The sequence below is a fragment of the Euwallacea similis genome, chromosome 1 (assembly GCF_039881205.1).
Source record: "Euwallacea similis isolate ESF13 chromosome 1, ESF131.1, whole genome shotgun sequence".
NCBI lineage: Eukaryota > Metazoa > Arthropoda > Insecta > Coleoptera > Curculionidae > Euwallacea > Euwallacea similis.
In genome coordinates this window covers 9,126,491-9,154,479 of record NC_089609.1, presented here as the reverse complement: position 1 = coordinate 9,154,479, position 27,989 = coordinate 9,126,491, and the positions used below count along the sequence as shown (strand labels likewise).

The window sequence follows — 27,989 nt, the reverse complement described above, 5'->3', positions numbered from 1 at the left end:
TTTGTTTAGATTTATGTCCCACCAAGATTGTTTATTTCCCCCAGTGCGCGTTGTTCAACTTTATTACAGGCGAGTCTTTCGTTTACATGATTTTCAGTATCGGAGACTCGGTTGCCAGCTGAGGTAAAATCGTTCGAAAACCTTCGAGTTTCGCGTGATTGCGTTTGATTACAAGAAAACTTTGAAAAAAGTAGTTTTCCCACATTTTCTATTGGTGACTGCACCATTAGAGTGCAGGAACTTTGCAAGAGTGTTCATCTGGGTTTTGATTTTTGACCGTTTTCAACAACTCTTTCGAGGAATTTTGGTTTTTTAATGTAAGTTTTTGTTTAACGAGAAAATAATATAAACCTAAAATACATAATGCATTTCATAATTATTATTATTGGGTGTAAAATGGGGTGTGTGTATAGTAACTGTTACCATTCACACGCGTAGCTAAGGCAACAGCCGTGCTGAAAGGCTGAAAGTATAAGTATATTTGGTGAGTCACCAAATTTCGAATAAAGGGCATTGTTGGTCAAGGAAAGAAAAATAGGTATTATGGCATAGCAGAGCTATTCTCGAATCGTCGAAATTTGCTATTAAATCTGAAAAAAATAAGAACATCTGTGAGAATAAGAAGTATATTTCTAATTGACACTATTACTATTTAACAAAGACTTTGCTATATTTCATTAAAATAAGGTACATACGTTGGCTAAACAGAGTATTAATCTTGATGCTCTTTAAGTATTGGAAACTCGAATTTTTCTCATGCAACACCGCGTATATTATGGCGTTGTTCTGAAACCATCAATCATACGGAACTTTTTCTTAATACACTATTCTATATCTGTACCTCAGGGGTAAACTGTAGTAAGTCAAATTTCTATCGAATGTGACTCCAATAACATTTAACATTAAATGACTGAGTATAGAAAATTCATATTCGAGAGAAATTGGATTTAGTACAGTTTACCCCTGAGGTACAGAATATCTATCTGTGTCAATTTTGATCTTTCTGATGTTTATGATTTAAAAATGTGTTTTTAGGAGGAAGGAATTTAAAGAATACGTTTGCTATGCTCTTTAATGGAGGTTTTTGATATTCGTGTAAGATATGGAAACTTCATTTTTTTCTATTAGAGACCTTGGATATTATTAAATACTTTGAACCTATCAGCCACGAAAAACAATACCTTGATATGTTTACTCTCACGTATTTAACTATATTTATCTGATTTCAAGTAATTTCAGTCATGGGGTCAAAACTGGTTACATAAATAATTATTTTAACACGTTTGAAGCGCTAAAACTCTACTTCTTCTTAAATATAGCACTATATATTATACGATTTTTTAAATTTACTACTCGTTAAAGTCAATTTATCTATAGAAAATCCTATACCCATCTTTATTGATTTTCAAATTATAGGAGGATTAATAATAGTGCATTTTCCATGCTTTTTAATAGGAGTTTTTGACATGCCTTACGTTATTTTTAGTCGAAATGGTTACTAAGTAGTGACCTAACGTCTTCCTGTATATTTCTGGGAATTTGGGAGTCATAGTTTTAACTCAGAAAAAACTATATACAAAATACGTTAATCGAATTTCATAAAATTACTTGCCGGAATTTATCTCTTAGCAAAAAAGTAAGCCCTTCTCTGTAATGAACTAAATAAAACATTTCGCTTACATCTTTAATACCTTCTACTATTTACCTTAAGCCTCAATTCTTCAAATTCTACTCCGTCACTAACGGAGTTAATGTCGGCCCTTAAAACACCTAAATCGGCAAATAATTGAGGTCAATAAATGTCTACAAAATTTGAAGGGAACACCCGGTATATAATCGATTTCATAATTCTACAAGTAAATTGATTTTAGATTTTGGCGATTCCCTCGGAAAACCCCCATATATTGAAAATCGATCAAGATTTATGTCTAAAGATGTGGGATTATAAAAAAATTTGGTATTTATTTTCTCTCAGACATGATGCGATGGATAATCATACAGTTTTTTATGAAATAGGGCGAAATTTTTCATGGTTTCGGTCAATTACTAGCTCGACCGCGTACTTGGAAATAGATTGAATCGATGCAATTTTAATTTCATAGGCCCATGATTACGTGATTCTGTAGATTATATTTCTGATTATTCTTTAACTTAAATGACTCTTTGAAGTTTCAAAAATTTTATAATCACTTCATAAGCTAAAAATAAATTGTCATGGGAGCAATTTCAATACACCCACACGTTACCATTGTTCCCATTGACACGCTTTTCCTATATAAAACTACAATCCCACGACTTGATAGTGGTGCACTAAATTCGCTCAACTTTCAAATGCCTCTATGTTTTGTTTTTATCACTTAAAAAGCTTTCATTAACGAAGGTACGTTGGAATATGAAAAACAGTCATTGTTTGTTTAAAAATGTTCTACAATAAAAATAATAACAATGACGGTTGTTTCTAGGTCGACTCCGTTCCTAATGAGTCATAAAGAAACCCAATAAGCTGATACGAGTAACCCACATTTTTCGGCTAGTCAGGTCAGTGTCTATACCTAATAACCCAACCTCATATAAACTACAATATGAGAAGATCTATGTGTTGAAAGCTACCAAAAAGTCTTGTGTGGTTTTGTTTTTGCCATGACATCATTTCCAGGGAAACCCTTGAAACCAAGCATATGTAAATCTCCTAATAATATGAGGCAATTTTCAACTTTATTCAAAATTCTTGTAGAGTTATATGCAACTAGGAAACATGATAGGTATTTATGTGTTTACCGGGCGTAGGCATCAAGGGCATGCAGGAAAATATCATAGATCAACACGTAATTGATTGAAAACTAATTCACGTGGGTATTGACTTACATATATCTGAGGTATTAGACTGTGGTTTTCCTTGAAAACACCGAAATCTTAATCACAGGCTGCTTAATGATAAAAATCAATATTTGCTCTTATTAATCGTTTCAAATACCTCATCAGCAGAGCGGAACTACTACGAGTATAGCTACATAACTACGACCGTTCAAGGATGATACTGTGTCGTACTTACGAGGAAGATATACATGGTTAAATGATGTTTATCAATGGATGTGCTAATCTAAATTAAAAATTCCTTGCCGATATTAATTTACCTTATTCACTTGTGCATGCGGTGGTGTATTAATATTCATATATACATATATATAGGGTGTTTCGGAACTGTGGTGACAAATCGATACAGGTAATAGATTACTGAAAAATAAGTATAGTTTACTTAATAAACGACTGTCCTAAGACCCGTCATTTCTGAGATACAGGGTGTTAAAGTTAAACTTTTTTTATTCTTTTTTTTAGTTTACTTTAAAACTACTGTAACTATTGAAATGAAAATCGGTGTACCTTTGTTTCTAAATCCGATAAATTTGATGGACGTAATTAAAATTTTGTGCATTATAGAAGGCGCTAGTTATAAGTGTATCATTACATATTTTCACCCAAAACGTTTTTAAATTTAGATTTATCGGTAAAAGAGTTCAAGAATTTTAAAGACCAATCAATTCTGCATAAAAAAGGTACTCTTAGTAAAATACCCTAAATTGAACGGTTGTCCAGAAAAATAACAATTATTATGATATCGATTTCAAACGCTTTTTTTAAGAAAATCTGAGATTTTTCTAACATTGCTTTTAATACTATCTAATTACAATAAATGTTCAAAGTGATAACCAGTAATAAATGTTGAAGAATTAACTGGAAGAATTTTCAATGCTTTTGATGTGATTCGGAAACCTCAGAAATTTTTTAAAGGGTACAATAAAACTTGTTAGGATGGTGCAATTCACATACTGACCAACGCGATATATACGTATATGTTATATATATACTATATATATATATATAGTATATATATACAGGGTGTTTCCTAACTACGTGTAAAAAATTTAAAGGCGTAATTCTCGACTGATTTTGAGTCAAAAAAGTTTAATAAACATATGTCCGCAAATGCCTTGTTTCCAAGATACAGGGTGTTGACTGAAAGCCGTTGAAAAAGGTTTTAAAGGTTTCTAAAGGTTTGGTGGTATTTACTAATTTGTTTATTGTTTTTTTTTTTTGCTACTTCCACTACTATAAACAAGATAGTCAGTGTTATTTTGGTGTTTTACTCTCTAAAGTGAAAGAATTTAGTTCTGTGTCCCAAAAATCAGATTATACCTCAGTTTTGAAAATTTTTCAAATGCTTAATTACACTAATCAAGAAATGGCCAATATGGTTTTTGTTCACGGCCTTGCTGATGGTAAGTGTTTGGCAGCGAGGCGCATTTACATGGAAAGGTTTCCAAACCACCAAGCTCCCAACCACCAAACCTTTAAAAACCTCTTTCAACGTCTTTGTGATACAGGATCTCTTTTGAAAACTCCAGGAGGAGGAAAGCCAATAACACGTCGAACACCAGAAGTGGAGGAAGAAATCTTAAGACGTATTGAAGAAAACCCCGGAACGAGTACTCGTAAAATAGCTGCCGTTTTAAATATTAGTCATAAAGTAGTGTGGACTGTTTTAAAAGAGCAACAACTTTACCCGTACCACATACAAAGAGTACAAGCCTTGTTACCTCAAGATTATCCTCCACGTATTCAGTTTAGTCAATTGATCCTACAAAAAGTTGCATTAGATCCACAATTCCTTTCTCGTGTATTGTTCACAGATGAAGCGACGTTTTCCAGAAGTGCAATTATCAACTTCCACAATAATCACATTTGGGCTGATGAAAATCCTCATTCAATTGTGGACGAGCGGTTCCAACATCAATTTTCTCTAAATGTATGGGCCGGTATAGTTGGAGATTATTTGATTGGACCCTACTTTTTGCCGCATCATCTTAATGGAGAAACATATTTAAATTTTTTGCAAAATACTTTATCAGTTTTACTGGAAGAAGTACCTATTGCACAGAGGCTTCAAATGTGGTTTATGCATGACGGTGCGCCAGCACATTTTTCTTTACGCGTCCGCGAGCACTTAAATGCAACTTTTCCAAATAAATGGATAGGCAGAGGTGTCCCAGAGCCTAATCAGTCGTGGCCAGCAAGGTCCCCGGATTGTAATCCTCTGGACTTCTACTTTTGGGTTGATCTGAAGAGACTTGTCTATGCTGTCCCAATAAACACTCTAGATCAACTTCAGGAACGTATAATTACCGGATGTGAAACGATACGCAACACACCAGGAGTTTTCGAGAGAGTGAGACAATCATTAACAAGAAGGATGGAAGCGTGCATTATGAGTAATGGTGGTCATTTTCAGCAATTCTTATAATTAATCATTAAAGCATTCTCCCAAAAAATTGTCTTTTCTAAAATTCAAACACCCAAATTGAGTCATTTTGGAAATAAAATCTCTTTTTCTTGTCACATTTCAACACCCTGTATCTTGGAAACAAGGCATTTGCGGACATATGTTTATTAAACTTTTTTGACTCAAAATCAGTCGAGGATTACGCCTTTAAATTTTTTACACGTAGTTAGGAAACACCCTGTATATGGAATATGGAATATGGAAGGTGTCATTTATAAGCTGCATATGTATATTTAGGCCCAAACCTTGTCACTTGTGAACAAATTACAACAGCAAAACTAACTGGTAATATCGTGCCAAGACATCATATCAAGGCACGAACTGTCTGATGTTAACTTGATTTTGGGAATGCATAATAGAAATTTTTAACTTATGTCGGATAAAAAGAATCTGTAAAAATATTAACCTACTAGAAATATAGAAAAGATTATTTAATTACTGCACCTCACTTTTTGATAAAATTTTTGGGTCAACTAAGTTGCACTGCACAGTGAAAAGTGCATTTTTGAATTTAATATTAACGTATTATATGTATTGAGTATTCTTACGTTGATATATCCACATAATAAAAATATAGATTGATCGATTTGTCGCCTCTAAAACCCCTAAATACAAAAGCTTGCTTAATTAGTTTAATTAAAGACGATGATATATTTTCTTGAATTGAAAAAGCCAAAAAAGTTATTCTGCTCAAATACCACCATGATAAAACAAATAAACAGTGGTCATTACAGGTCATCCACTAAATTCCCGCTTGTCACTTTAACAGTCGCGACAGTTGTATAATTAATTATAACTTGGCACTCTCAATTTAGAATAAAATAAGCTAAGAACTTGAATGTTTATCAGAAATGCCGAAAAAACTACTTTTTAATAATTCGAGTTGAAAAACATTCATGAAACCACACATAAAAAACACTTTATCTACCTTGAAATCATAAGCACTCGACGCTATTAAAATAAAAAATTACTAACTTCTGTAAAAACGAATCTTCAATAGCCTTATTACATTAATTAACTAAAGCACAATGAAGACCCAGCTTTTTAAAAGGCTTTCGGTTGTTTTGTAGGCACAAATCTTTTACAAAAATTATACGAACAATAACTAAACATGAATTGTCCTACTCACAATATCATGGCGCGTTATAATAAATAAAACATATCAATCGCAAAAAATGAACACGTCGAATACAGGTACATTATTGGTCCTTATGCTGACAAGACATTAATTTCATATTTGGTCATTTGCCTTCCGAGTTGTTACGTCTTTTGTTTAAAAACTTAGATAATATGACCAGTAACTAGATATTATCCGCAAAATCAGTTTTAAAATTTAGATTTATTTAAATACTCTTGTCTGAAAAGTTTGAATATTCTAAGGGGTAATAGATCAAAGTTGTGACAACTTTATCAAAAGCATTATACCCATCGAAAAGTTGAAATACAGATAGAGTATTGGTTAGTTTCGTGGTTTCAACTAAATTCATTAAAATTATTTTTCAGGTAATCTTTTCAGTTTATTGAACTAAAGACTCTAAATGTCGAAACATCAAAGTCAGGTAACTTCACAAAGAAGATGTGGTTTTCGAATAACCGAAGAAATAAGTGCAGATAACTGCTTTGGAGCAGTTACCTTTCTTGGTCTCCATGGAAAATTTTTTAGATAAAATTGTCAGAACTTTGACCTATTGGCCCTAAGGGTCAAATTATTAATGTGTGGTTAACCTTGATATTAAGCTAATTTCTATTAACCACTTAAAATATACATATGTCGGAGATTTATTAGTTTTTTTTAGTTCTGTAAGTGTAATATTAGAAGAGACAATAAGATGTAGGGCAGGCTGACAGCTTTCTTAAGAAGAAGCATTGTCGAGCGATGTCACTAATACCACGACGCTCTTAAGTGGCCATGTGTGCTAATTATTTGGGTGACACTAAACTATTGGTTCCTTTGTAATAGGGACTAGCAGGTACTTTTCCCACGGTTCTGAAGGACTCACCAGAACTGGAAAAGTTAAGACAACAGGGACAAAGAACAGGCAGTTAATAGATTGACGAGCAGAAGATCGGTCGTGGGGTAGTGAATTCGCTAGTCTGTCTTTTCATTCTTTGACTTTTAAAGAGATACCTTTCCTATAAAATGGAAAACGCATCAAACGCTATTCCGACACATACATATAACCAATGCTTAATTTAAAGCAACATTTCTATGGAAATTCGTTTGAAATTAAAGCTAATAGCACATTAATTATTTGGCTCTAAGGAAAATAAGGACTGGGGACCTAATTTGTTAAAGTGCTGATAAGTTTACCTAGAGCATACTTTCCTTGAAAATGGAGCAACCAAGCAATATGAAATCATAACTTTTTTATACATAAATGATCATGGCTAAGCTGCTAAAGCTCCTAGATATTATGCAAAATTTACCTAAAAAACCGGAAATCCAGGGAAAACGGGGGAGATCCAAGCCTCAAAACTACTTGAGGAATAACTAAATTCAAGTAACAAATGTGGTCCATAAATGTTTTGCTTATAAAATATCTATAGGGCGTTTCATGAAAAAAATCGAATAACTACCTACGGAAGATGGAAGAAATAAATATTTGAGCACGTATCAACGAATTGATGGCACTGACTTCTAGAATTTGGAAATTAGTGGTCCATACATAGGATGCTTAATTTGAAAAAAAGAACGGAGTTTTGGGAGTCTATATGAACGCAGTTTTCAAACCAGCTAGATAAGGCATCAAAAAGATATTTCCACTAAACTTAAAATTGAAAAATTCGAGATGTGAAATAGAGACGTGTAGTGATGAATTTACACGCAACAAAACTAACGTATAGTCCTGGGGAAAGTCTGTAAAATTTGGCTGCACAAATTTGATGGTTAATTTCCGCTCTCAAAGAAAAAAATCAATTCGAGGTTAAAAAAATAGGGCAGACACGAAAATGGTTTTTGTTGAGCAGGTGCTGGTCATTTTTGACATTATTGGCAAATAAAATGTACTGTCGGAATACGAAAGAATATCATCATGTTGCCAGTTTTTCTGGTAGTTTCCTAGTCAGTTTCATTTAATAACTTTTTTACAATTTTAACTTACAATTATAGAAACACTTACATTATTGATGAGTTTTCTTATTTTATCACTTCCCGATGCAATCATTCTTCATTTTAATTTCTATGACTTCGTTTTTTCGCCCCCTGAAAATAATTTGTACTTAAATTACAAAAGTTGCTGTCAATATAGGATAGATACATTTCTAAAGATGAAAGCTTCTAAAACCTAATAATAGAAACATTTTTAGGTCACTGAACGGGCATGTACCTCGTTTGTTTAGATTTGTGAACACAAGACTAACAGCATCGATGCGAGTTCAAGCAATCAAAATGTCTTTGTTTTAATATTAATAAAAAAAAAGTTTCTCTAGGCTCTTCTTAATTAAGAGAAACCAAAATTACGTTTTTAGGGCTATCATGCCCACATAATAAACCGTCGGAATAATCAATAGACGCCTTCATACACTTTAAACGAGGTCATATACCTTCCCCATTACAATTTCATATCGTGGTTTCATGAATACTTTTTCTCCTAAGCTTTAGTCTGCAGTCACATAATGGTAAAGTCGAGGAGTATTGTCTGCCAATATATTGTGTCATGTATCATAGGTACATTGAGAAGCATTTTTCATTTATGGCGTTTAATTTAGACTTTAATTTATAACAATTTACGTTCGTGTATATTGATCTTTCTCCCAATCGCGAAATCTGTAGTTATTGGCAATGGAATTTGCAACAGTTTTAAAGTTTCACAATTCATTACTTGCGAATCGAATCGATTTAATTAATAGTTTGCACACCAACTATTTACTTTAAAATGCGATTTATTTTTTACCAACATTTTTCGGATTATTTGGAAAAATTTAAAAGAATTTAAGAATGCAACTGACTGGATTATCATGTGTGTTTTTACACTCTTATTAGTCAAGGACGTAAGGAGGAATGTATTCTGACAAATTTACGGCCAATAACACTGAAACAGTGAAGTTGTACAAACAACCTGTTGTCTGGGAATATAAACTAACTATAATTTGCATGAACAACAATGTGAGAGACCTTTGTTGACTATTAGTTCTATTTTTAAGGTGACACACTTTTAAGCATGTATTAAATTGAAATCATCTTCAATTTAAATTCAAAAACGTATAAAATCACGAATAAAAAACAACAAAATTATTGTTTAAAATCTAAATTTAGACGCGTTTTAAATGTTCTATTATTATTGATGAGTCTGAAGAGAAAAAATTTACGTCATTACCAATGCAAATTCTTCTCCAGTTGTTTAACTTGCAGTGTTGCTCATCACGTTCCATATTCAAATTTTATGTTAACAATAAATGTCGGATGGGACACCCCTTTTGTTTTCTCATCACGACTCAGCTTAACAATTCGCGTTGGACAATTAAAGGAACGACTGTCTGTTGCAATAAATAAATATATAGGAACGTATTAAATCTGAATTAGTCCCTTTTTTCCAATTTCAGTGCATCCACCATAGAGGGTACCACGCAAAAAATTACTTATTTATATCTTTTCCAGAAGTTTTCTCAGATTTAATGGAGGTCAAGGTGCCTGACACTGATTGAGTGTGATGTGACACTAACGGTTCCTTTTAATTCAATGAATTAATCGACTGTATCGATGGTATAATGACAATGATGCAGGAAATTCATGCTTAGGATTGATTTTCTCCGACAGCCTTGAAATATTTATCTGATTCATAAGATCTTTACCTCATTGTCTCCTGTAGTGGCCCCGTTGTCTGTGAATTTTACGGTTATAATTGTTGCCTCAATTGAGACAAATTAACTACAAATAATAGGGACCCACACATAATTATACCGTTTCACTAATTTTGAGTCAAGATAGGAAATGTTCGAGCTACAGACACTCCTCGTCGAGCAAAAATAATTTAAAAACCCATTATTAGGTGTAATAATATTAACATTTTACAGGTATTGTATAAGCTAAAGATTCAATTCACAGAGCGTGACATTAATGCATAACGTATTTCGTAAGTTAATCTGATTAGTTCCGGAATTGAACATTTTTATCTCAATCGTGATCTTACCAAATTTCTGCATTAAGAGTCATCAGGTGTGCTTTTACCTAGTGGAGATTCCTTCTTTCCAATTAGGTAGATATTTTTGTTAAATTAGAGAGAGGAGTTGTTTTTACCATGATAATGGCGCCAAAAAAATATTACTACACAATATCAACTTGATCGTTGCGTGTCATTCTGTTATTAAATTATGAGACATGAAGAGTCGGGTTAGATCTACAGGTGGCACCAGTCTTAAGGCGCCGTCATAATATTGTTTTTCCTTGCTGTTATGGTTGATGATGAAGAGAGTTGATTGAGGATGAAATTAGTGCATTAATTTATGAGTACCTTTCAATAAAAGCAAATTACTTTGAAATTGCCAAGCTGCTAAAAAGAGTTTATAGAAGATTTCAAAAGCCTCGCTGGTCTCTCGCATCATAAAGTTCTTAATCACTCCAAGAAATATTTAAAAATTCGCTTAATAGCTTTAAAAGTTTTTCAAAAACTTTCAAAATTCCTTCATCATTTTCTAGAAGTTGCTGAGCATTGAAAATTTGTAAGATGATTTTTATATTTTATAAGTGCCGTTATCCGCTCTATTCTATTGATATGAATTCTAATTTAAACTTGAATCATTTGAAACCCTGCAGCCTTGAAAATGCAGTTTGAAAAATTTTAATAAAAATGATATTACAAATTACACGGTTTGTGAAAGCTTATCGAGCTAACAAAGATGATTAATTTGAGAATTTTTTAAAAACAATTCCTCCTTCCCGTGAGGCATATACTTGGCAAAGGCACTTCTTGTGCCTCCAGCCATCTTCATTCATTAACTCATTCCTACACAGAATCCGTATTGTCCGATTAGAGTATTTATGGAGTTATGTACTTTCAGGCACCCTTAAATTTAGAGACACTCTGAAAATCGCGAAAATGGGTATAAATATGACCTCCGTATCTTGTATTAGGTAGATTAACTTGAATGAAACGATGAATCAACCCTGTCCAAATTATTATTAATGACCTCTACATCGAAAACGCTCATTGTTCTATACGCGGGAACACAAACAACAAGATTTTTAACCCGAACTAACCTAATAAATTATTTACGACCCGAAGACGACGTATTTGCAATTACGATTTTCCCGTACAATCCAGGTTATTAAAGTAATGCAAAATTTATATCCTCGGTTTAGAAACTCAAGGATGTTACTTGTCTATTTCAGGACTGCTCCAACATGTCCTCGAATGACTTAATCGACTTTCACGTGGGACCTCCATCCGTGCTTCCAGCCCAAGTTGCAGCTACAGAAACTTACGAAACTGACAATCTCATAGACACAGAGCTTCCGGCACTTGAGCAAAAGCTCTTAACTCAGTGCAACGGCAAAACTCCACGCTCTAGAAGAGAGAGTGTGGATGTTGAAGATATTCTCATTAACATAGATGAGTATGACAGAGATAGTCTCGATGGGGAGGAAGTAGAATGCGATGATTTTCTGGATGTTTGTCAGAGGGTTGATGATAATGGAAATGCTGATGAGAGAAATACATTACCAGCCGATAATTTCGAGGCTTTGCTAGTATTGAAGAATTTGGATGATTTGCTCAATGCCACTTTAGAAGAGTGTGAAGATGTGGCCAATGGGAACTCACTTCATGGCTTAGATGATGCTACTCAATATGTCATTGAAGAATGTCTAGGAGATTTGGATAACTATCTTCATGACGCCATCGATGACTCCGAATCCAGTGCTTCTGACGACTCTTTGGATTCCAGTGAGGATGCTACTAAGGTGAGTTTCAAATAAACGTACGGATAGGAAATTCATAAGGTTTTTAAGGTGGAGCAGGAAGAAGAATTTGATGAGGAACTGGCGCGCAGCAAACTAAGACAAATAGAGGAAAACTACCGGAAGTTTGTGGCCGCCGGGATCGTGAATCGGGGCTACGTCGACACCGAAAACAATGGTAATTTCATGGTACATGAGCAATTGCCTAGACCCTCCTCGGCGTGTGCCTTACCCGCCCAGCTGACGCAAAGGAAACGAGCACTTAGAAGCAATTCTGTAAACTTGGGCAAGGAAGAAAGGTCGCGGCTAATTAGGTGCGAAAATTGAACATCTAAAATCTCCGTAATACCAACACAAATTAATACACTGCAAGCCAAAGGAGAGTTTTTATCATTTTTCGTTAACACCTGTATAAATTTCAGACGGAAGTCCATGAACGAGCCCTCTACATCCACCCTCGTCCGGACGTCCGCCTCAGCTGGGTCCACCGCCCCAAAAAGCTACCCATTGTCCGATGACGACGTAAATCGCCAACGTCATGCCCATGCATCTGCCGATTGCTGTACTGGAACGGTCATTGTTGAACCACTACGCAGACAAAGTGGTGCAGGCAGTTCTTCAGACCTGCACGAAACGGTATCATCGGAACCGTGCGGTACTGGCAGGAGTACTTGGTTGCGGAGTTCAATGCGAAGACTTCAACAACTCACTCTACCCAACGTGGATAGAGCTGAAGCAGTCGCTGTTAGCATTGAGGACAGCGGAGGTCAATTGGAGGCTGGGACGGTGGTGAGGCCTGTGAGCGCTCCTTCGAGGCTGCCACCATTGACCCGCTCAAGTGGTAAGTTAGTTCAATGAAGTTTAGTAAATGTAATATAATATCTGTGTCTTCAGGACGGACATCAAGGGCAAGGTCAAGAAACACAGAGTCTCATCAATCAAATTCCAGGACGAGGAGCAGTTCGGAATCGTCACGTTCTAGGAGAGGTAGAAGTGTGTCTTCCAGTGGTACCAGTGCGGATTCTAGTGGTGGTGGAACTCTAGGCCGCATGCCTTTAGACGCAGCAAATAATGAGGTGGAGGAGTCAGCGAACAATAATACTCAAAGACGGTGAGTTGCTCTTGTACGGTGATTTTAAAAATTCGAGTGAACATTTTATAATATAAATTGTTGAAGAAAATTATCGCACCACTGGAAATATACCACAACTTTGATGGTAATTGACTTCTACATCTATTGTCTAATGTTCGTTATCCTTTTATTGAGAAAGTCACTTTTTTGTGAATTACACCGTATTGCTGGATTTTTAGCAAAAGAGCATTATTATTGCATACCGGTTGAAACAAACATACCTTTTCTCCTAAATTTTGGAGATTCCTGTAGATTATTGCCTAAAATGCCTAAAAATTTTTGTATTTTGAATCATATTCGAGGCACATTTTTTGCTAACATTTCTTTTTTTAGTTCACTTTGATGTCGCTCATAAGAAAGGGTTTGCGAATCCCCAGACAAAATGAATGTTTTTTTGTTTTGTTTAAGTTAATGTTATTTTCTTAATTTATTGCAAGTAGACATTTGACTCGTTTTACATTTAACTCTAGAATACTAATGTGTTTTTATCACACGTTAATACTAATGGGTCGTAAATTTACGACGCTCACACCACTCATGAAACAATTACCTACCAAGATACTATTTCGTCGATGTTCTGCTTTGTAATAATCAGGAAAGTGCTGAAAGTTAGGCGACTCAGGATCAAACGGAACCTTACGAATTCAGACAAAGAAAATCGAGCGTTGTAATATTTACGATACCTTTGTATTTTAGGGTTAATGCAAATGAGGTCAAGGACACTTTTGAATTCACAAGAAAATTATATTAAAGTATTATTAGTAAATGGGAGAATTGTCATCTCCAAATAACATCTCCCTTAACAACAGTCGCATTAAATGTTGAATTAAATGAAATTAAATGTCGAAGCCCACTTGCAATATGTATAAAAATAATGCGATTTAAACGAGGAAAAATACGTTATTTTGTCCAGTAGTCCATAACTTCTTTATTATCACAGATATCGAAGTCGACCAAAAAATAAAATATTAGTAAGAAATGTGTCTCAAATGTGATTTAATATGTTCCAATTTTAACTCTCTACAATAAACCTTAAGAGGCCCAATATTTACGAAAAACTCACTGTATATTTGTTTCCCTCAGTATGCAATGATAATAGACCTTCTCTAAATAGGGACAGACATGATGCGATTCTTAAAGAATTGACCTACAATTAAATAAAAAAATATTCAAATCGGCCAATAGGTTTAGGAGCTATTTAACACCAAAATTTATACGAACTGCTTAGTCTCTTATTTAATGTGCCGCCATCTGGCAATTTAACATCGAACTAGGTCACAAATCCAAACATGGTATATGAACAAATGGTTTTATTTAAGTTTACTGCTTAATGTTCTTCGCTTAATTTTTCACCGTATTAGAATGCCTATAATACAGGGTGTGCCAGATTCTAGTTTCCAGCAATTATTTCAAAACTGTGGCGAGACAGAGGACCGAATGATTTAAATACAAAAATGATAAGATGGAAGCAGAGAGTTTGTATGTGATAATCACCACTTACTACTTACTATTCAGAAGTCTGCCTCGTTAACTGCCGTCTACATCGTTTTATCTCTGGAAACCATTTTTCAAATTACTTAAATCATTATAAATGAAAGTAGGTGGTGAAATGATTAAGGCAAATATCTGCCGGCCGAAGAAAATTGCTTAATTGTTCGCTCTAATTACCATCCACAATGGTACAAAAATTGTTTTTCACCTCAGAGGTTACAGCGCAATACGCGTCATTAATAATTAATGTGGTATAGTATAATATATAGTAAATGGGAGCTACTTCTAGCAGAATCCAGAACATGAATCTGGATGTTAGGTAAACGACTCTACTTAATTGTCTCTTTTCCTTGTCTTCAGATGTTGGTGCTTATGTGACTTATTGACACTTTGCCTCCCTGGAAGCAGCCCTTCTCAATGAATGCAATTCTCAGTCTATCCTCTCCGGTAGGTTTTAACCTACTTCTGTTACTAATGATTTAACAATTTAATTTATTTATCAAACCAAACTAACACCTGATTTAATACGTTAGGTTAGTTCATTGGTTTTGGAAACACACAATTGCTCTATACGGTAAATATTTAACTGACTTTGAGATCAAATCATAGAACTTTTTTTTCATTACGTCGCCTTAATTTCACCTCCGCAAACCAACTTTCTCAAGTTTTATTCTTGAAAAAAAAAACATGCTTTCATCGCATGTTTCCAATCTGATAGTGAATCAAAATCACTAGTAAAACAATGGCTGACAATTTCATCGCTAATCCGCACAGAAAGTGTGAAATTATCGATAATTTTTTGCCTAACAATGTAGTACTTATTTCATCTGCAGTAATTCTTCCCTAACATCATCAAATTCCCTTAGAGTCTTCAACTTACGGGGCGGAAAGAATATTTCCACAATTTGCTTCAAACTCTTTTCAGCAGTTAGATGTTTTTCCTCTGCAAGTTTTATATTTCTTTCAGTCCTACGTCTCGCTTTTTTATCAGCGCTATTCGCTTCTATAACTTTCAACATTTGAAGTTTGACAGCTCCATATAGAATCCCCGATAGAAGGTAGGCGTACCTAAAAAACTTTTGAAAGGGTTGCTCTTTAGGGTTTCTTTATTGTTTAAGTGGGTATAAACATTTATAGTTGGAGAAACATTTACTGGAGCAGGAAGATTTGGAATTTTGTTCCCTTTTGACATTTTTCGTATTGATTTGACGCTTTGGTGACAATATTAAAGCTGTAGTCACACAGTATTACTGTTGCTTAACATAAAAGAAACGCTTCAGTGACTTTACACATTAGTATCTCGTTCATTATTTCAGCTTTTCAAGGTTTAAACCACCAATGTTCGTTACGTGACATGACCATAGAGTGTTGTAAGATGATATCGGCAGAATATGATTGTCTGAAACTCGATCTTGTAATTATACAGCCTTGACATAAGGGTTTGGAATGGATGCAACCAGACGTAAAGTTAGGAAATGTGTAATTGATGCAAAGAGTGTTGAAAACCACATTTGTAACTACTACTTTTCTGCAATGAGGAACGTCGAGCAGTGTTTGAGCATGACGATGGTTGGATGAATGGAACTGAGATTTAAGTTTTACTTTTAAATTTTCGTCTTTTTTCGTCACATTACTCTCCTTTTTGTCCTCCTTTTACTCATAAACTAATATGGTGCCAATTTCACTTAATTCTGCATTGCGCAGATTGTCTAGCAAATGCAAGCTAAGTTGAATATTATAGTAAAATCTTTTTATAAATATTACTAGCAACATTAGAATATTTAAAACCTGTGTACAAAGATAAATATTTGCCAATGGGCCAGATCCTATTCAAACATTCATTTGAAAGGATTTCGGAATCAAAAACATAACTGTTTCATCCTTAAGGAAGGTGAAGGCTTTTTTGTTGTCGTTTTCATTTCTCAAAAATTGAGTTTTAATGTTTAAAATAATCTATTTTTTTTTACTATTTACTACTTTGCATTCAATCTATTTTGCAACTTCTTTTTATTTAATACTTTTTTCAACAAAAACAACGCAGTGTTGACAATTTTATTTTAGGGCTTTATCAAAAATTGGCCTTTTATGTCGAATACTACCTAAGGGAAAGCAAATTCCAGCAAATCTGTGTTTTTAACAAAATAGCTAAATAGATCCTGATAGTTGCACCATCCATATAAGAATATCACTACCTCTTTGTGTTTTTATTTTCTCAAAAATAGGCTTAAAATACCATCAAAAATGAGCCATTGTGTCTCTCAAGTTGCATCACCTCTGTGGATCTTTTACTTTTTGGCTTTTTGGAACTTTGGGGATAAAATTAGATCGGTCGTTTTAATTTTCGACATTCCCAAAAAATCCATCAAGAGAAGGAAATCTAAATTTACAACATTTCTGTGGGGTGGGCAATATGGCCAGATCTTTGACAGATGTGTTATTCATATAAGGATCTTAATATTTTTTAAGCAAAAATGAAAGGCTCTCTGGTTGGTTTTATCTGAAAGAAAATTTCTTAGGAAAAAATTATTTTGATTGTTCATTCCATTGAAGGATGGGCCAGGAATTCCCTCAAACTCCAGCACTTCTCTAGATTTGGCAATGTAGCTAGATATGTGGCAGTGCCGTCATTCATTTAGGATTGTGATTTTTTTTAACAAAAGAAATATGCACTGTTAGCCATTATTTTTTACAAAAAAATACTTTTAGTTGGTCTTGTATAGTGGCACATTAATAGTTATTGGAAGTTCTCTCGAAGGCCCTAATTATCACCCCATTTTTGATCACTTGAATAACGAAAACTCTAGTACCTGCAGATTTATCTGGCAGTATCATAAAGTTTATGAAACTCCAAATAAAATTTATAGGTCGAAACTAAAATTGCCACCTAGTAACATGGCCTTAGAACTTAGACAAATGTGTCATGCATTATCAAACTAATACATTATTTTGAAAACAAAAGCAAAGAATAGTGTTGCTAGCTGCATGCCTAGAGGCATTTCCTTGAGTTTCAGAAAATGTTAACTTTTCGAAGAAATTTGCATTCGTTTCTTTTTGCCCCAATTTGAAATGACGTAAAAAACCACCAATAACCACTCTAATCGAAAACAAGAGAAAAACATTGGAATAGTGGAATACCGGGTCACCGATCTCATAACGGTTAGTTTCCTCCACCCAACCATAGTAGGTAGTACCCGATTTGTTTGGTGCACCGACTTTGTTATTATTTGCTATAGAGTTCGTAATACGGTATGTTGCTCGGTGTCGGTACCACGTCATTTCTTCAACGGAAGAACCATCGCGATGAACCATGAATGATCATGGGTTAGTACTACAACAATTATTGTGAGATTTCGTGCTAACAGAAAAATGCCAGTAGTAAGAAAAATTAATGCTGCATGAGGACGTTTGAGGAAGATGCAGTGGGTGAGGTTCTTGTGGAGGTTTCTGAGAACGTAAGTTAAAATTAATGTGTTGAACAAATTGATTTGAACACCATGAGAAGATGTTATTACATTTCTGTTGATAGATGCGATAACTGTTAATGTGGTCATTTAAGTGCCTCTCGTCAGCCATCTGCGACATGTAACTGGGCTTTGCAGCTTAACTATAAATACTGACATGACTTAATAGTACCATTGAAGAGAAGTAAACAGCGGTTTATCAAATGTAGGTTGTTCGTTTAGCAGGTATAAAAGTCACAAGATCAGGTGGCGTGATATTATTCCTGGAGGTCACAGAAACCAGAAGATTTTTCCTACAGGAAAATGCACGACATTTTGAAACACCTACAATTTCTTCGCATGTTTGTGCAACTTCTTGAGTGTTAATGTATGTGGAGCATTATTGATTCTATTAGGGAAAAAACATTGCGTGACTGGACATTGGCCTGCTTTGTGGATTTGAGCCACTTTAGACCCTTGAAAAATCAATTTTCTTGGACAAAGAAACGTAGGAGCAACGCAAATCTTGTTTTACATTAAAACAATAAGTAACCTTGTTAGCAATTTAAATAAGTATGTATTTCCTAACGAGATAAATGTGCGCGAGCACACAATGATCAAAACATGTAAATTTCTGGTAACGATTAATGAGACAGACCAATTATTACGTAAATTATCGGATTGAGTTTGTAAAAATCAAGTTGACTAAAATAGTAATTGAAAGTAAAAATATGAGGAAAAGAATTAAGATGTGAAACATATTGTGAACTTGAGTTTAGAATGCGTTTCTCTTAGAGGTTCTTGGTTAGTTTTTTATTTCTACCATTCTATACAAACTCTAAACGCACTGACCTTAAGTAAATTATAAAATTTTGTAATTTATTTCTTGAATTATTGCAGAATAAGACATAAAAGTTGAAATTTTTAATTGATAATTTGCCAATTTTCAGTGATGTAGCAAAAAAATGTTAGAAGCCAATGGCGTCAGCGTTGATACTTCGGATAAAACGAAAACTGACATTTCTACCTTTTTTTAATAATTATAGAATTTTTATTTCGACACATGTCCATGTTTTTTAATGGAATACCCCACTGTGCGTCGGTCTGGAAAGTATAATAAGAATAAATTGAGTAATCGATTTGTGTGAAAAAGGTTTTTCCCAAGCTACGTGTTATTTAGCTGGAAATGCCAGGTAAGTTAGAATGCCAAGCAATACGCTTGGATTGACAATTAATTATGGCATCAGGTGATAGCTAGTACGGCCATTAAATTTATATGGGAACATACAATGGTTTTATTGATGCATCGTAGTTGAGGGAAATTAAATTGCTGGACAAAAGAACCAACACGAAAATTGTGGCATCCAGAAATTTGAACAAAATTGAGTCTACAACATTGCACACAAGGATTTTTCTCACTGACACGTCATTTTTTTTAGCTTGCAAATTCGTATGGTAAAGATGATTTATCACACACTCGTAGGAAAAAATATAGTACAGTGTCGACAGGAAACGTGAATTACATCATTATACGCCAAATCCAGTACTCCAAAAAATTGGTTGCAGAATAGTTTTTTAAAGTTTTAGGATCCCTCTTTGAGAAATGAGACACTAATCCATAACGGTGAAATCCAAGGAAGTGAGGTCGCTTTCCGACGGCAAAACAATGTCAGGGAAATTTCATAGCTTCTATTATTTCATCACGATTTCACTTCCAAATGGTTAAAAAAAGTTTCCTGACATATCCCCTCTGTTTCAGGTCATGTGATCATCAACGCACCAACGAAATCCCGGAGGCCGAAAGCCCCTTGGGCAAATGGCCCCACAGCATGAGCTCAATGATGGCCTGTCTCGGCTGTACCTTGGGCTTGTTCAACATATCCCGCTTCGCAGTACTGACAATCCATTTTGGAGCCAATTTCATCTTCCAGTTCATGCTGTTATCCCTAGTATTCGGCTTACCACTCTTCACCCTTCAGCTATGCCTGGGGCAGCAATTGGGCACGGGAGTCATCGATATGTGGCGCATATCGCCCTTGTTCCAAGGGGTTGGAGTATCGTTACTAATTACACAGGCGCTTACAGGGCTGTATAGCATCATAGGCGTGTCATGGATGTTCGTGTATTTTCGGGACTCATTCATTACGGCTCTGGATAAGTACAGGTGGGCGGAGCCGTTTCTTTATTACAGAAAAGGTATGATCTTTATATGACTAACTTTTACTGATTAATTAGTTACTACTATTAGATTAACTAACCAAAACTCACCTGAAGGTGCTTACTTATGATAACCGTTCTTCGTGTTTTGGTTTTGTAGATATACAAACGCCCATTAATGGTACCTACAAGCTAACGGAGACTGTACCGGATTATTTCAGCGGAATTGTGTTGCAAAGGTATCATCTGCCCAGCGGAGTTGCATATGGAACCATCAAATTCCAGTCCGCTTTCAATTTAGCTGTTATTTGGATGATCATCTTTGTCTCCCTGAGCAAAGGACTGCGCTCTTATGGAAAGGTACTTTCTAGCCTATTTATAAAGATTTAATTATTAAATGTGTTCTTCATCAGGTTATCTACATGTTCACACTTCTGCCAGTTTTCGGTACTTTCGTGCTTTGTGCTAAAATCTTGGGACTGATGCCTCCAGAGTTTGTTAATATCATATTCCCCGAGACTTCATGGGGCGAGTTTTTTTTGAATTCTAGGGTAAGAATTTTTAAAATTTACTTTTATAGAGTGCTATTATGGGGGGTTTATAGAGTTGGTTAGCTGCAGCCCAAGAAACTTTCCTTACTTGGGGCCTCCTAGGGGCTGCTACCATGCAAATAGCGTCACACAACAAGCACAAGCACTTGCTTCAACGCGACTCTAGTCTGATAGCTGTGATGACCATTTCAGTGTTGCTGCTCGTTGCCTTTTTGGCCAACACCTGCGTTCAGATACTCAAATCTTATGGATATAGTTATTATCCTAGTTCATTTGGTAGGCAATAATGTTCTATGTACTAATGCAACTATTGCATTCATTTTGTTTCACTTTAAGAGCGAATATCATCGTACCAGTTCCTCAGATATGTAAAGGATCCGCTGCCACCCACAATATCAAATACGCCAGTGAGATATATGAGACACAATTCTTTTATATTGGGAGAAAAAGTTATTCGACCAGGTTCTGATGGCGCTCATGAAAGTGGATATCAGGTATGGAACATTCAAACTGCATATCCAATTTGAATTTTGTGCAGGGTTATAGTTATATTATAGTTATATTAAAGGTTATGGATGGTTTGAGGTATTTTTTAGGTAATTCCTCAACATATACGCAAAATGTGAAAAGTGACAGCAAGTACATAGAGGTCCTTTTAGAAATTTTCAGAAAAAATTGTGTTCGAAGTGTTATTTTTCGGTTGAATTCAATAATACTTATATTATATTCAACTTGATTAACTCGATTGAGGTCTTGGATATCTGGAAATACAGTTTGGCGCGTCTTCATTTTAACGTCAATTTTAAAATTGCAAAAATAGATAAAAATATATACGTGTATCGCAGAAATTAAGAGACATTATTACCTGGTTTGTATAGACTTATATAATTTATACAAACAGCCTGTAAACATAGGTTTTTAAAATTCCAGTTTTTAAAAATTGTAGGCATTGTAAACGAAACTCGAGACTACCATGTCTTCAAAGACCAATAACGTAGTTATTTTTAAACACAGTTATAGTATTTTTATACTCAAAATTCGATTCATGGATTTTGGGTCTTAATATATAATTATTCCAGTAGAGTATCCCTTAATTTACGAACCCTTTCAAATTGACGAAAAGAGTCGTTATCTTAAAAACTAAAAGAGATATTGTATTCTCAATTTCTTTTCACGCTGTTGGGTTTTTTGTTTTTCATTTTGGCTAAGCTTTTGATAATGTCTCCTTTCAGGTTCTTCGATTGGCCACTGAAATACTACCGGCAACTTTTGCTGTAATGGGCGCCGATCAAGTTTCCCCATTCTGGGCGGTGCTCACTTACTTCATTTTCATTATGTTCGGCATCGCTCAGCAATTAGCAATATGGCATTGCCTCATTACTGGTATAATGGCCATCAAACCCAAAATTTTGAAGAAATGGGAATCTACCATTACGTTCTTCAGCTGTGCTTGCGGTTTCATATTGGGACTCCCCATGGCTACGGAGGTACTAACTTTAATTAATTTCCCCAAACATTTTTTATGTTTAATTTTTTATTGCAGCTCGGTATTTATGTGGTGTATTTCATGGATTACACTCTGGGTAGTATATGGTGGCTAACCATAGTAATAATAATGCAGATATTGGCGGTATTCCTAGTGAGGGGTAGGCCTTATAGTGGTGATACTGTGGTGACTGCCCTTTTCACTCCTAATAGTCATAGTTGTCTTATCAGTTGGGCTCCACCATTGTTATCTTTTACTTGGAATGTAATTCTTCCAGTAGCTCTAATGGTAATAATGTTATAAAATTGCTTATAGAATGTAACTAATTTTTTTTCTGGCAATTTCAGATTTTATGCATAACAACGTTCAAAAATGGAAACTTCCGAGACATGTTCGTTTGGCATCACGCTCCATTTCTGGATTATTGGCCATTGTGGGCCCGTCAAGTAGGATCGATGATGCAGCTTTTGCCTGTGCTTTGTATACCCTTTGTGGCTGTCATACAGAGCTATCGATACTTGAACAATGGCCCTTCGGATATATTGGAGGTATGTATTGCACCAGAAAATTTTCCCCTCACGCGATTTTATATGAATTCCTTTTACATGCATTCACTATACAGGAGCTGGAAGATCCATCTCTTAATGTTAGTATTTCGTGTTACATCTTGCGAGATTTTCTCATTGTTGACATTAAATTGAATTTTTCCTAACAGAGAATCCAGCTTCTCTACCGACCACCCATCGGGGAGCACATGGAGGACCCACCCATCACCAACCCGTCTGCCAACTCCAACTCACCATCCGTTCAATCTGAAGATCCGCCGCCTAAATACACCCCCCCACCTAGTTACACCACAGCCACTGGAGCCCGTCTTGCAAAATTTTTACGCCAAAGTATTCACCGCAGCATGCGCAGAATAGCCAACGCCTTGGGTGAAGGAAGTTCTGCTGCTGGAACATCTAGAAGCAGACCCAGTGTCCAGAGCGTAACTCAACCACCTCCACCAGATTATAACGCTGTATTCGTGGAAATGAATGCCAGTAATATTGTGCCAGACGCTCTGGATGGAAACACCAGAATGTCCACTTTGGAGAGATTGAGGAATCTGCAGGCCTCCACCAACGCCCTCACCGCTGCGGAAGTTGCTTCAATTTTGAGAAGTAGCTTCAGGAGGAGTCGAATTCGGTCTCCATCGAGAAGTCCCGGAGATCATAAAGAGGAGGAGGATTTTACTGAGCATGGAGTGGGGTCGCTGAGCGCTGAATTTTTAGTAGATGCAGCTGCTCCCATTGGCGAAACTTCATTGGTTATTGATCATGTAGAGGTAGAGGAGGGGGAGGATAAAGCACAAAACAGTGCCATGTCTGTGATATATGTATCTAAGTGATTAGGGTGAAAGATTTATATTAATAATATGAAATTCTGTTGAATGCTTGAGAGAAAATTGATAAATATTTATTTTATGATAGTTCCTTATCTTTTCAAAACATTTTTCCACATTTTTGTCTATATGAGAATTGATGTGTGATGGTGACCTAATTATATAGAAATCGAAACGTTGTTTTCATAATTTTAGCACAAAGACAAAAATTTGTCTTAAATTTGTCAAAGAGGGAAAAGGCAGAGATTTTATTGTTCTTTACCAAGTAAAGTCTGTTTTGCGCATTTTTGCCAGTGTACATAGTGTTTGCAATATTAGTTTTAAGGCTGTGTAACTTTGTTTTTTTTTTTAGATTATTATTTTTTGTATTGATTTGTTTCACTATTTAAGAAAATGAACAATTTATAAGTTTAACGGACGTAAGGTTTGCAAATAAATTTTTTATCAACTATCTGTGGTCTCATTATACCTAAAATAACCAATCATGACATATTTCTAATGTTAGAGTGTGAGGTCCCTAAAGGATTCTGATCAAACCTGAATCAAATCCTACTCCTGATTAACTCAATTTTATCTATAATAGAGATTTCGCGAGAGTTAATAACGCTCAATTTCCTTTGTAGTCTCTCGACTCCACACTTCGCTGTAAATGAATAATGACTCACTTGATATTCGGCCATCATGTAAGATATCCGGTCAATGATAAATCTTTAATTATTACACAAATGTTTACCTCTAATCGTAACAGTAAAAAGTAGTAATGTTACTAGAATAGGTAAAAGTAATTTTTCGCACGCAGCAAGGATTGGAAGGAAACAAAGGAGAACGCGATTCTTAGTAAGCATATTTTCAATGGCAAATACCTGCGCAAGTTTACAAGTTACAAAAACGATTACAAATGAAGAAATTAGCGTATTACTTCACTGCATTTTATGGTACTTCTAGAATACATTTCTCAATAAAATAAAATTCTACGAAGATTCCAAATTCAGGATATCGAAACTATTATAGTAAGCACACTAATTTATCTCACACCCCGGTATAATTTATACTCATCTCAGTTCCGTACAGTCCCGACGCAACAAACAATGAATAAAACTATACTAATTCACTTAGTTTAGTTATCTACCTATTTAGGTCCTCGACACTAGGTTGACCATTGGGTTCGTGTTGTAAATCGGTTTCTCAAAAAGAAATACGCGTTTTTGAGCTTTGAGAACTTGGTGCATTTGTTTCTAATCAAAATTAGACTCTGAAGAAAGTGATGTCGTTTGATACAGAGCCAGAATGCGTGGCACTTTTGATTTCATTGGATACTATATGTTGGTAGTGCAAGTGGTCAAGGTGTTTGCTTCAGTGCCGGAGAGTAGGTATTGACCGCTAATTAAAAAAGGTTTTGTTTTATTAAAATTAAATTTTTTTGAAAATTAGAAAAATAACAAAGTTAATTTTTATATTTTCACGTCGTCAATAAAAAATGTAATTTCTTCAATCTTCTTTCATTATGTCCAGAGAGCTTTACGAAGTTCTGCTTTTGTCTTTCCGTTAAGGCGAATCCAACTAAACATTAAACCAACACATAAAAATACAAATATGTACATATGTATATCTACATAGAATCAATTTGTCACAAGAAAAACGTTTCTAATCATCAAAATTACTCGTGAAATTTTGTATTTATTAATATGAAATAGCACGATAAGAAGAGCTAATTATAACTTCCAGACAGTATATGTGTGAATTGTTTTTTAATTTTCAACGAATGATATTAAATAATCGGCATAATTGGTCCAAAACTGGTTTAGCTGCTGTTAGTTATGTCAACACATATAAGAATTTCTTGCACTTCAATGAATGTTAAAAAAACAATTCCTTTCATAATGATGTTTGTCGGTTTCTGATCTTACTCATTTATTTAATACTCCTCATTTTCAGCCCTTGAAACGACATTAGCGTCTTGCGGTAAAGTCCACCTCACGGTTTCACCTCTGCAAGACAACTATTTAGAACTAAATTGGGTCACCAAGAACTGCAACAATTTCACCTATCCAGATTATATTTTGTTGACTAACAGAAACACTAGAGATGTACATATTTTTTCCAATAATTATTTTTTTCCTATAGAACTTCTGCCTTTAGGAAGACCAGCGACCATTGGTGGAAATAAGAGCTCTGGACTATCCTGGGGGATATTACAAAACCCGGATCAAATTTAGAGACCCATGGCTACCAGGTAAATGGGAATATGACAGAAACGAAGTGAGAGCCGATGAGGGACCCCATTGTCTACCATTCTGGATATCTTCCAAGAAGTATCAAATGATTATAGATTCGAGATGTCTGGAAATTCAGCCCACATGGATGTTTGACAACAGGTCTTACACAACCTATTAATATCTATTAGAACTTATAATAATTACAATTCCAGGCAATATCTTGGCAGGAAGAAAATAGGAAACTTGTTCATTCCAGGCACACACAATTCGGGATCTCACAAAGGGATAATCTCTTATTTTGAAGGATACGTTCTAAATCAAGACCAAAGTGTATGGCGGCAGTTAGTCTACGGAATTAGATATCTGGACCTGCGGATTGGTTTCGTTCCAGAAGGAGGGTAAGTTCCTGGCTTATTAATATTGAAAGAGACTCTAATAATGCATAGGAGTTTACAGGTTCTACATCTACCATGATCACGTGAAGGTGACGAAAATAGAGCCGATTTTGGAGGAAATTCGCAAGTTTGCAGAATTGGCGCCACAGGAGGTCATATTTGTTGATTTCCACAGATTCCCGTTTCCCACTAATTTTAGCAGAGCATTACATAATAGGTTTACTGAAATTCTACATGCTTATCTAGGAGATTTCGCAGTTATTCCGTCAGGATTGCAGGCGGGGAGTGGGCCTACGTTGAACGAAATTTGGTCGCAGAATAAAAGCATTATAATCTCGTATGCGGATAGATCAACAGTCAATCGTAAGATACGTATTATAGTACACAAAGAGAAACACAATTACAAAGTTAATTAACAGTGTTAATACTATGTAGAGGGTCTATGTTTATAAAATTTTGAAAAAGGTTCCACTTTATATGAGAACAAATAGGACCAATATTTTACGAACAGTTGTTCCATAAGCTTAAAACGGGTTTTTGCTTATTTGAATAAAAAATCCATACGAAGGATAATTGAAATATCAGTCTTGAAAGTTGTTTTTTCTTGTTAATGCAATTTTAAATGGTTTAAAACATCGATTTTTTTTATGTTAACTGCTGATTTCGCACATGACTGTTTTTAAATCGTTTCCTAAAGTTTGGTGTGTTTGAACAGGAATGAACAAAGTTAATGCAAACCGTCAACTCAATATTGGACACAATTAATTTTTAACACTCCACATTTTCGTGGAATGGGATCGTGGCGTTATAATTCAAATGCTGTTTGAAAACATGGATGAATACGATTATCAACAAGAAACTTCTTTTCGAATTTTTGACTAATTTTCTAATAGATTTTGGACATAATGGTGACTGGAAATGTTACTGGAAAACTTATTTTCCCACACGTCTCGCTCTAGCACACTATATTAATTATCTAGTCATCTGTGCAAGAAAATATCCCTATTTTCACTTTTAGATACTCCCTGGCTTTGGCATCCCATTAAACAATTCTGGGGAGATACTAACCAGCTACCAACCCTCAAAGAGTATCTCTACAGTGCCCTGTACCAACACAAAAGCAACACCAACCCCATGTGGGCCTTGATGGCCGAGTTAACGCCCCAACCTTGGGATGTTATTTTCAGAAAAAACAACCTGAGGGAATTGGCCCAGAAGGTCAATAAAGAAGTGACCAAATGGGTCAGAGACGAGTGGTTCAACGAAGTTAATATCGTAGCCAGTGATTATTTTTTGGGGAACGATTTGATACGTGTTGCTATTGAAGGGAATAAAGCTAATCCTTATTAATATGTTTTTTCCTATTACCCATTTATCGGTTTTTTGTGCTGATACTAAAATACTGAATGCTCCATTAACTTCTGCGAAAATGACAATCAAATGTTATTGCCTTGAAATCAAGCAATAAACTTATCTCGCACTTAGACCCTAGATTCCTCACACT

At 35.1% G+C, this 27,989-nt stretch overlaps 3 protein-coding genes across 4 annotated transcripts in view; all 3 read left to right on the top strand.

Moving 5' to 3' along the window:
* LOC136410343 (rab-like protein 6) overlaps nucleotides 1-27,989 on the top strand; it is a 58,710-nt gene that overhangs the window by 4,522 nt on the left and 26,199 nt on the right. The window lies entirely within an intron of this gene.
* bdg (bedraggled) lies at nucleotides 101-24,325 on the top strand. 2 transcript variants are annotated; one of them, XM_066392435.1, is made up of 14 exons: nucleotides 101-317; nucleotides 11,667-12,236; nucleotides 12,285-12,547; nucleotides 12,656-13,074; nucleotides 13,128-13,344; nucleotides 20,056-20,492; nucleotides 20,614-20,813; nucleotides 20,867-21,004; nucleotides 21,058-21,280; nucleotides 21,341-21,498; nucleotides 22,237-22,491; nucleotides 22,548-22,778; nucleotides 22,838-23,038; nucleotides 23,206-24,325. In XM_066392435.1, exons 2-14 carry the CDS (start codon nucleotides 11,679-11,681, stop codon nucleotides 23,878-23,880), a joined length of 3,975 nt encoding a protein of 1,324 aa, XP_066248532.1. In that variant the 5' UTR covers nucleotides 101-317; nucleotides 11,667-11,678; the 3' UTR covers nucleotides 23,881-24,325. The 2 variants fall into 2 exon arrangements, with proteins under 2 accessions (XP_066248532.1, XP_066248541.1); XM_066392444.1 differs by lacking the exon at nucleotides 101-317 and having other exon boundaries at nucleotides 11,660-12,236.
* Nucleotides 24,970-27,835, top strand: LOC136411561 (PI-PLC X domain-containing protein 1-like). The gene is made up of 6 exons (XM_066394181.1): nucleotides 24,970-25,240; nucleotides 25,810-25,961; nucleotides 26,014-26,249; nucleotides 26,303-26,488; nucleotides 26,547-26,848; nucleotides 27,504-27,835. The coding sequence occupies exons 1-6, from the start codon at nucleotides 25,162-25,164 to the stop codon at nucleotides 27,833-27,835; spliced, it is 1,287 nt and encodes a 428-aa protein (XP_066250278.1). The 5' UTR covers nucleotides 24,970-25,161.

Excerpts from the sequence above, each read along its gene's own strand:
- bdg (XM_066392435.1), top strand. The coding sequence starts at position 11,679 with ATGTCCTCGAATGACTTAATCGACTTTCACGTGGGACCTCCATCCGTG. Across the intron at positions 20,814-20,866 it reads GACTGCGCTCTTATGGAAAG|GTTATCTACATGTTCACACT; the intron begins GTACTTTCTAGC and ends GTTCTTCATCAG. Across the intron at positions 22,779-22,837 it reads TTCTTCCAGTAGCTCTAATG|ATTTTATGCATAACAACGTT; the intron begins GTAATAATGTTA and ends TGGCAATTTCAG.
- LOC136411561 (XM_066394181.1), top strand. The coding sequence starts at position 25,162 with ATGCGTGGCACTTTTGATTTCATTGGATACTATATGTTGGTAGTGCAA. Across the intron at positions 25,962-26,013 it reads CTAACAGAAACACTAGAGAT|GAAGACCAGCGACCATTGGT; the intron begins GTACATATTTTT and ends TTCTGCCTTTAG. Across the intron at positions 26,489-26,546 it reads GGTTTCGTTCCAGAAGGAGG|GTTCTACATCTACCATGATC; the intron begins GTAAGTTCCTGG and ends AGGAGTTTACAG.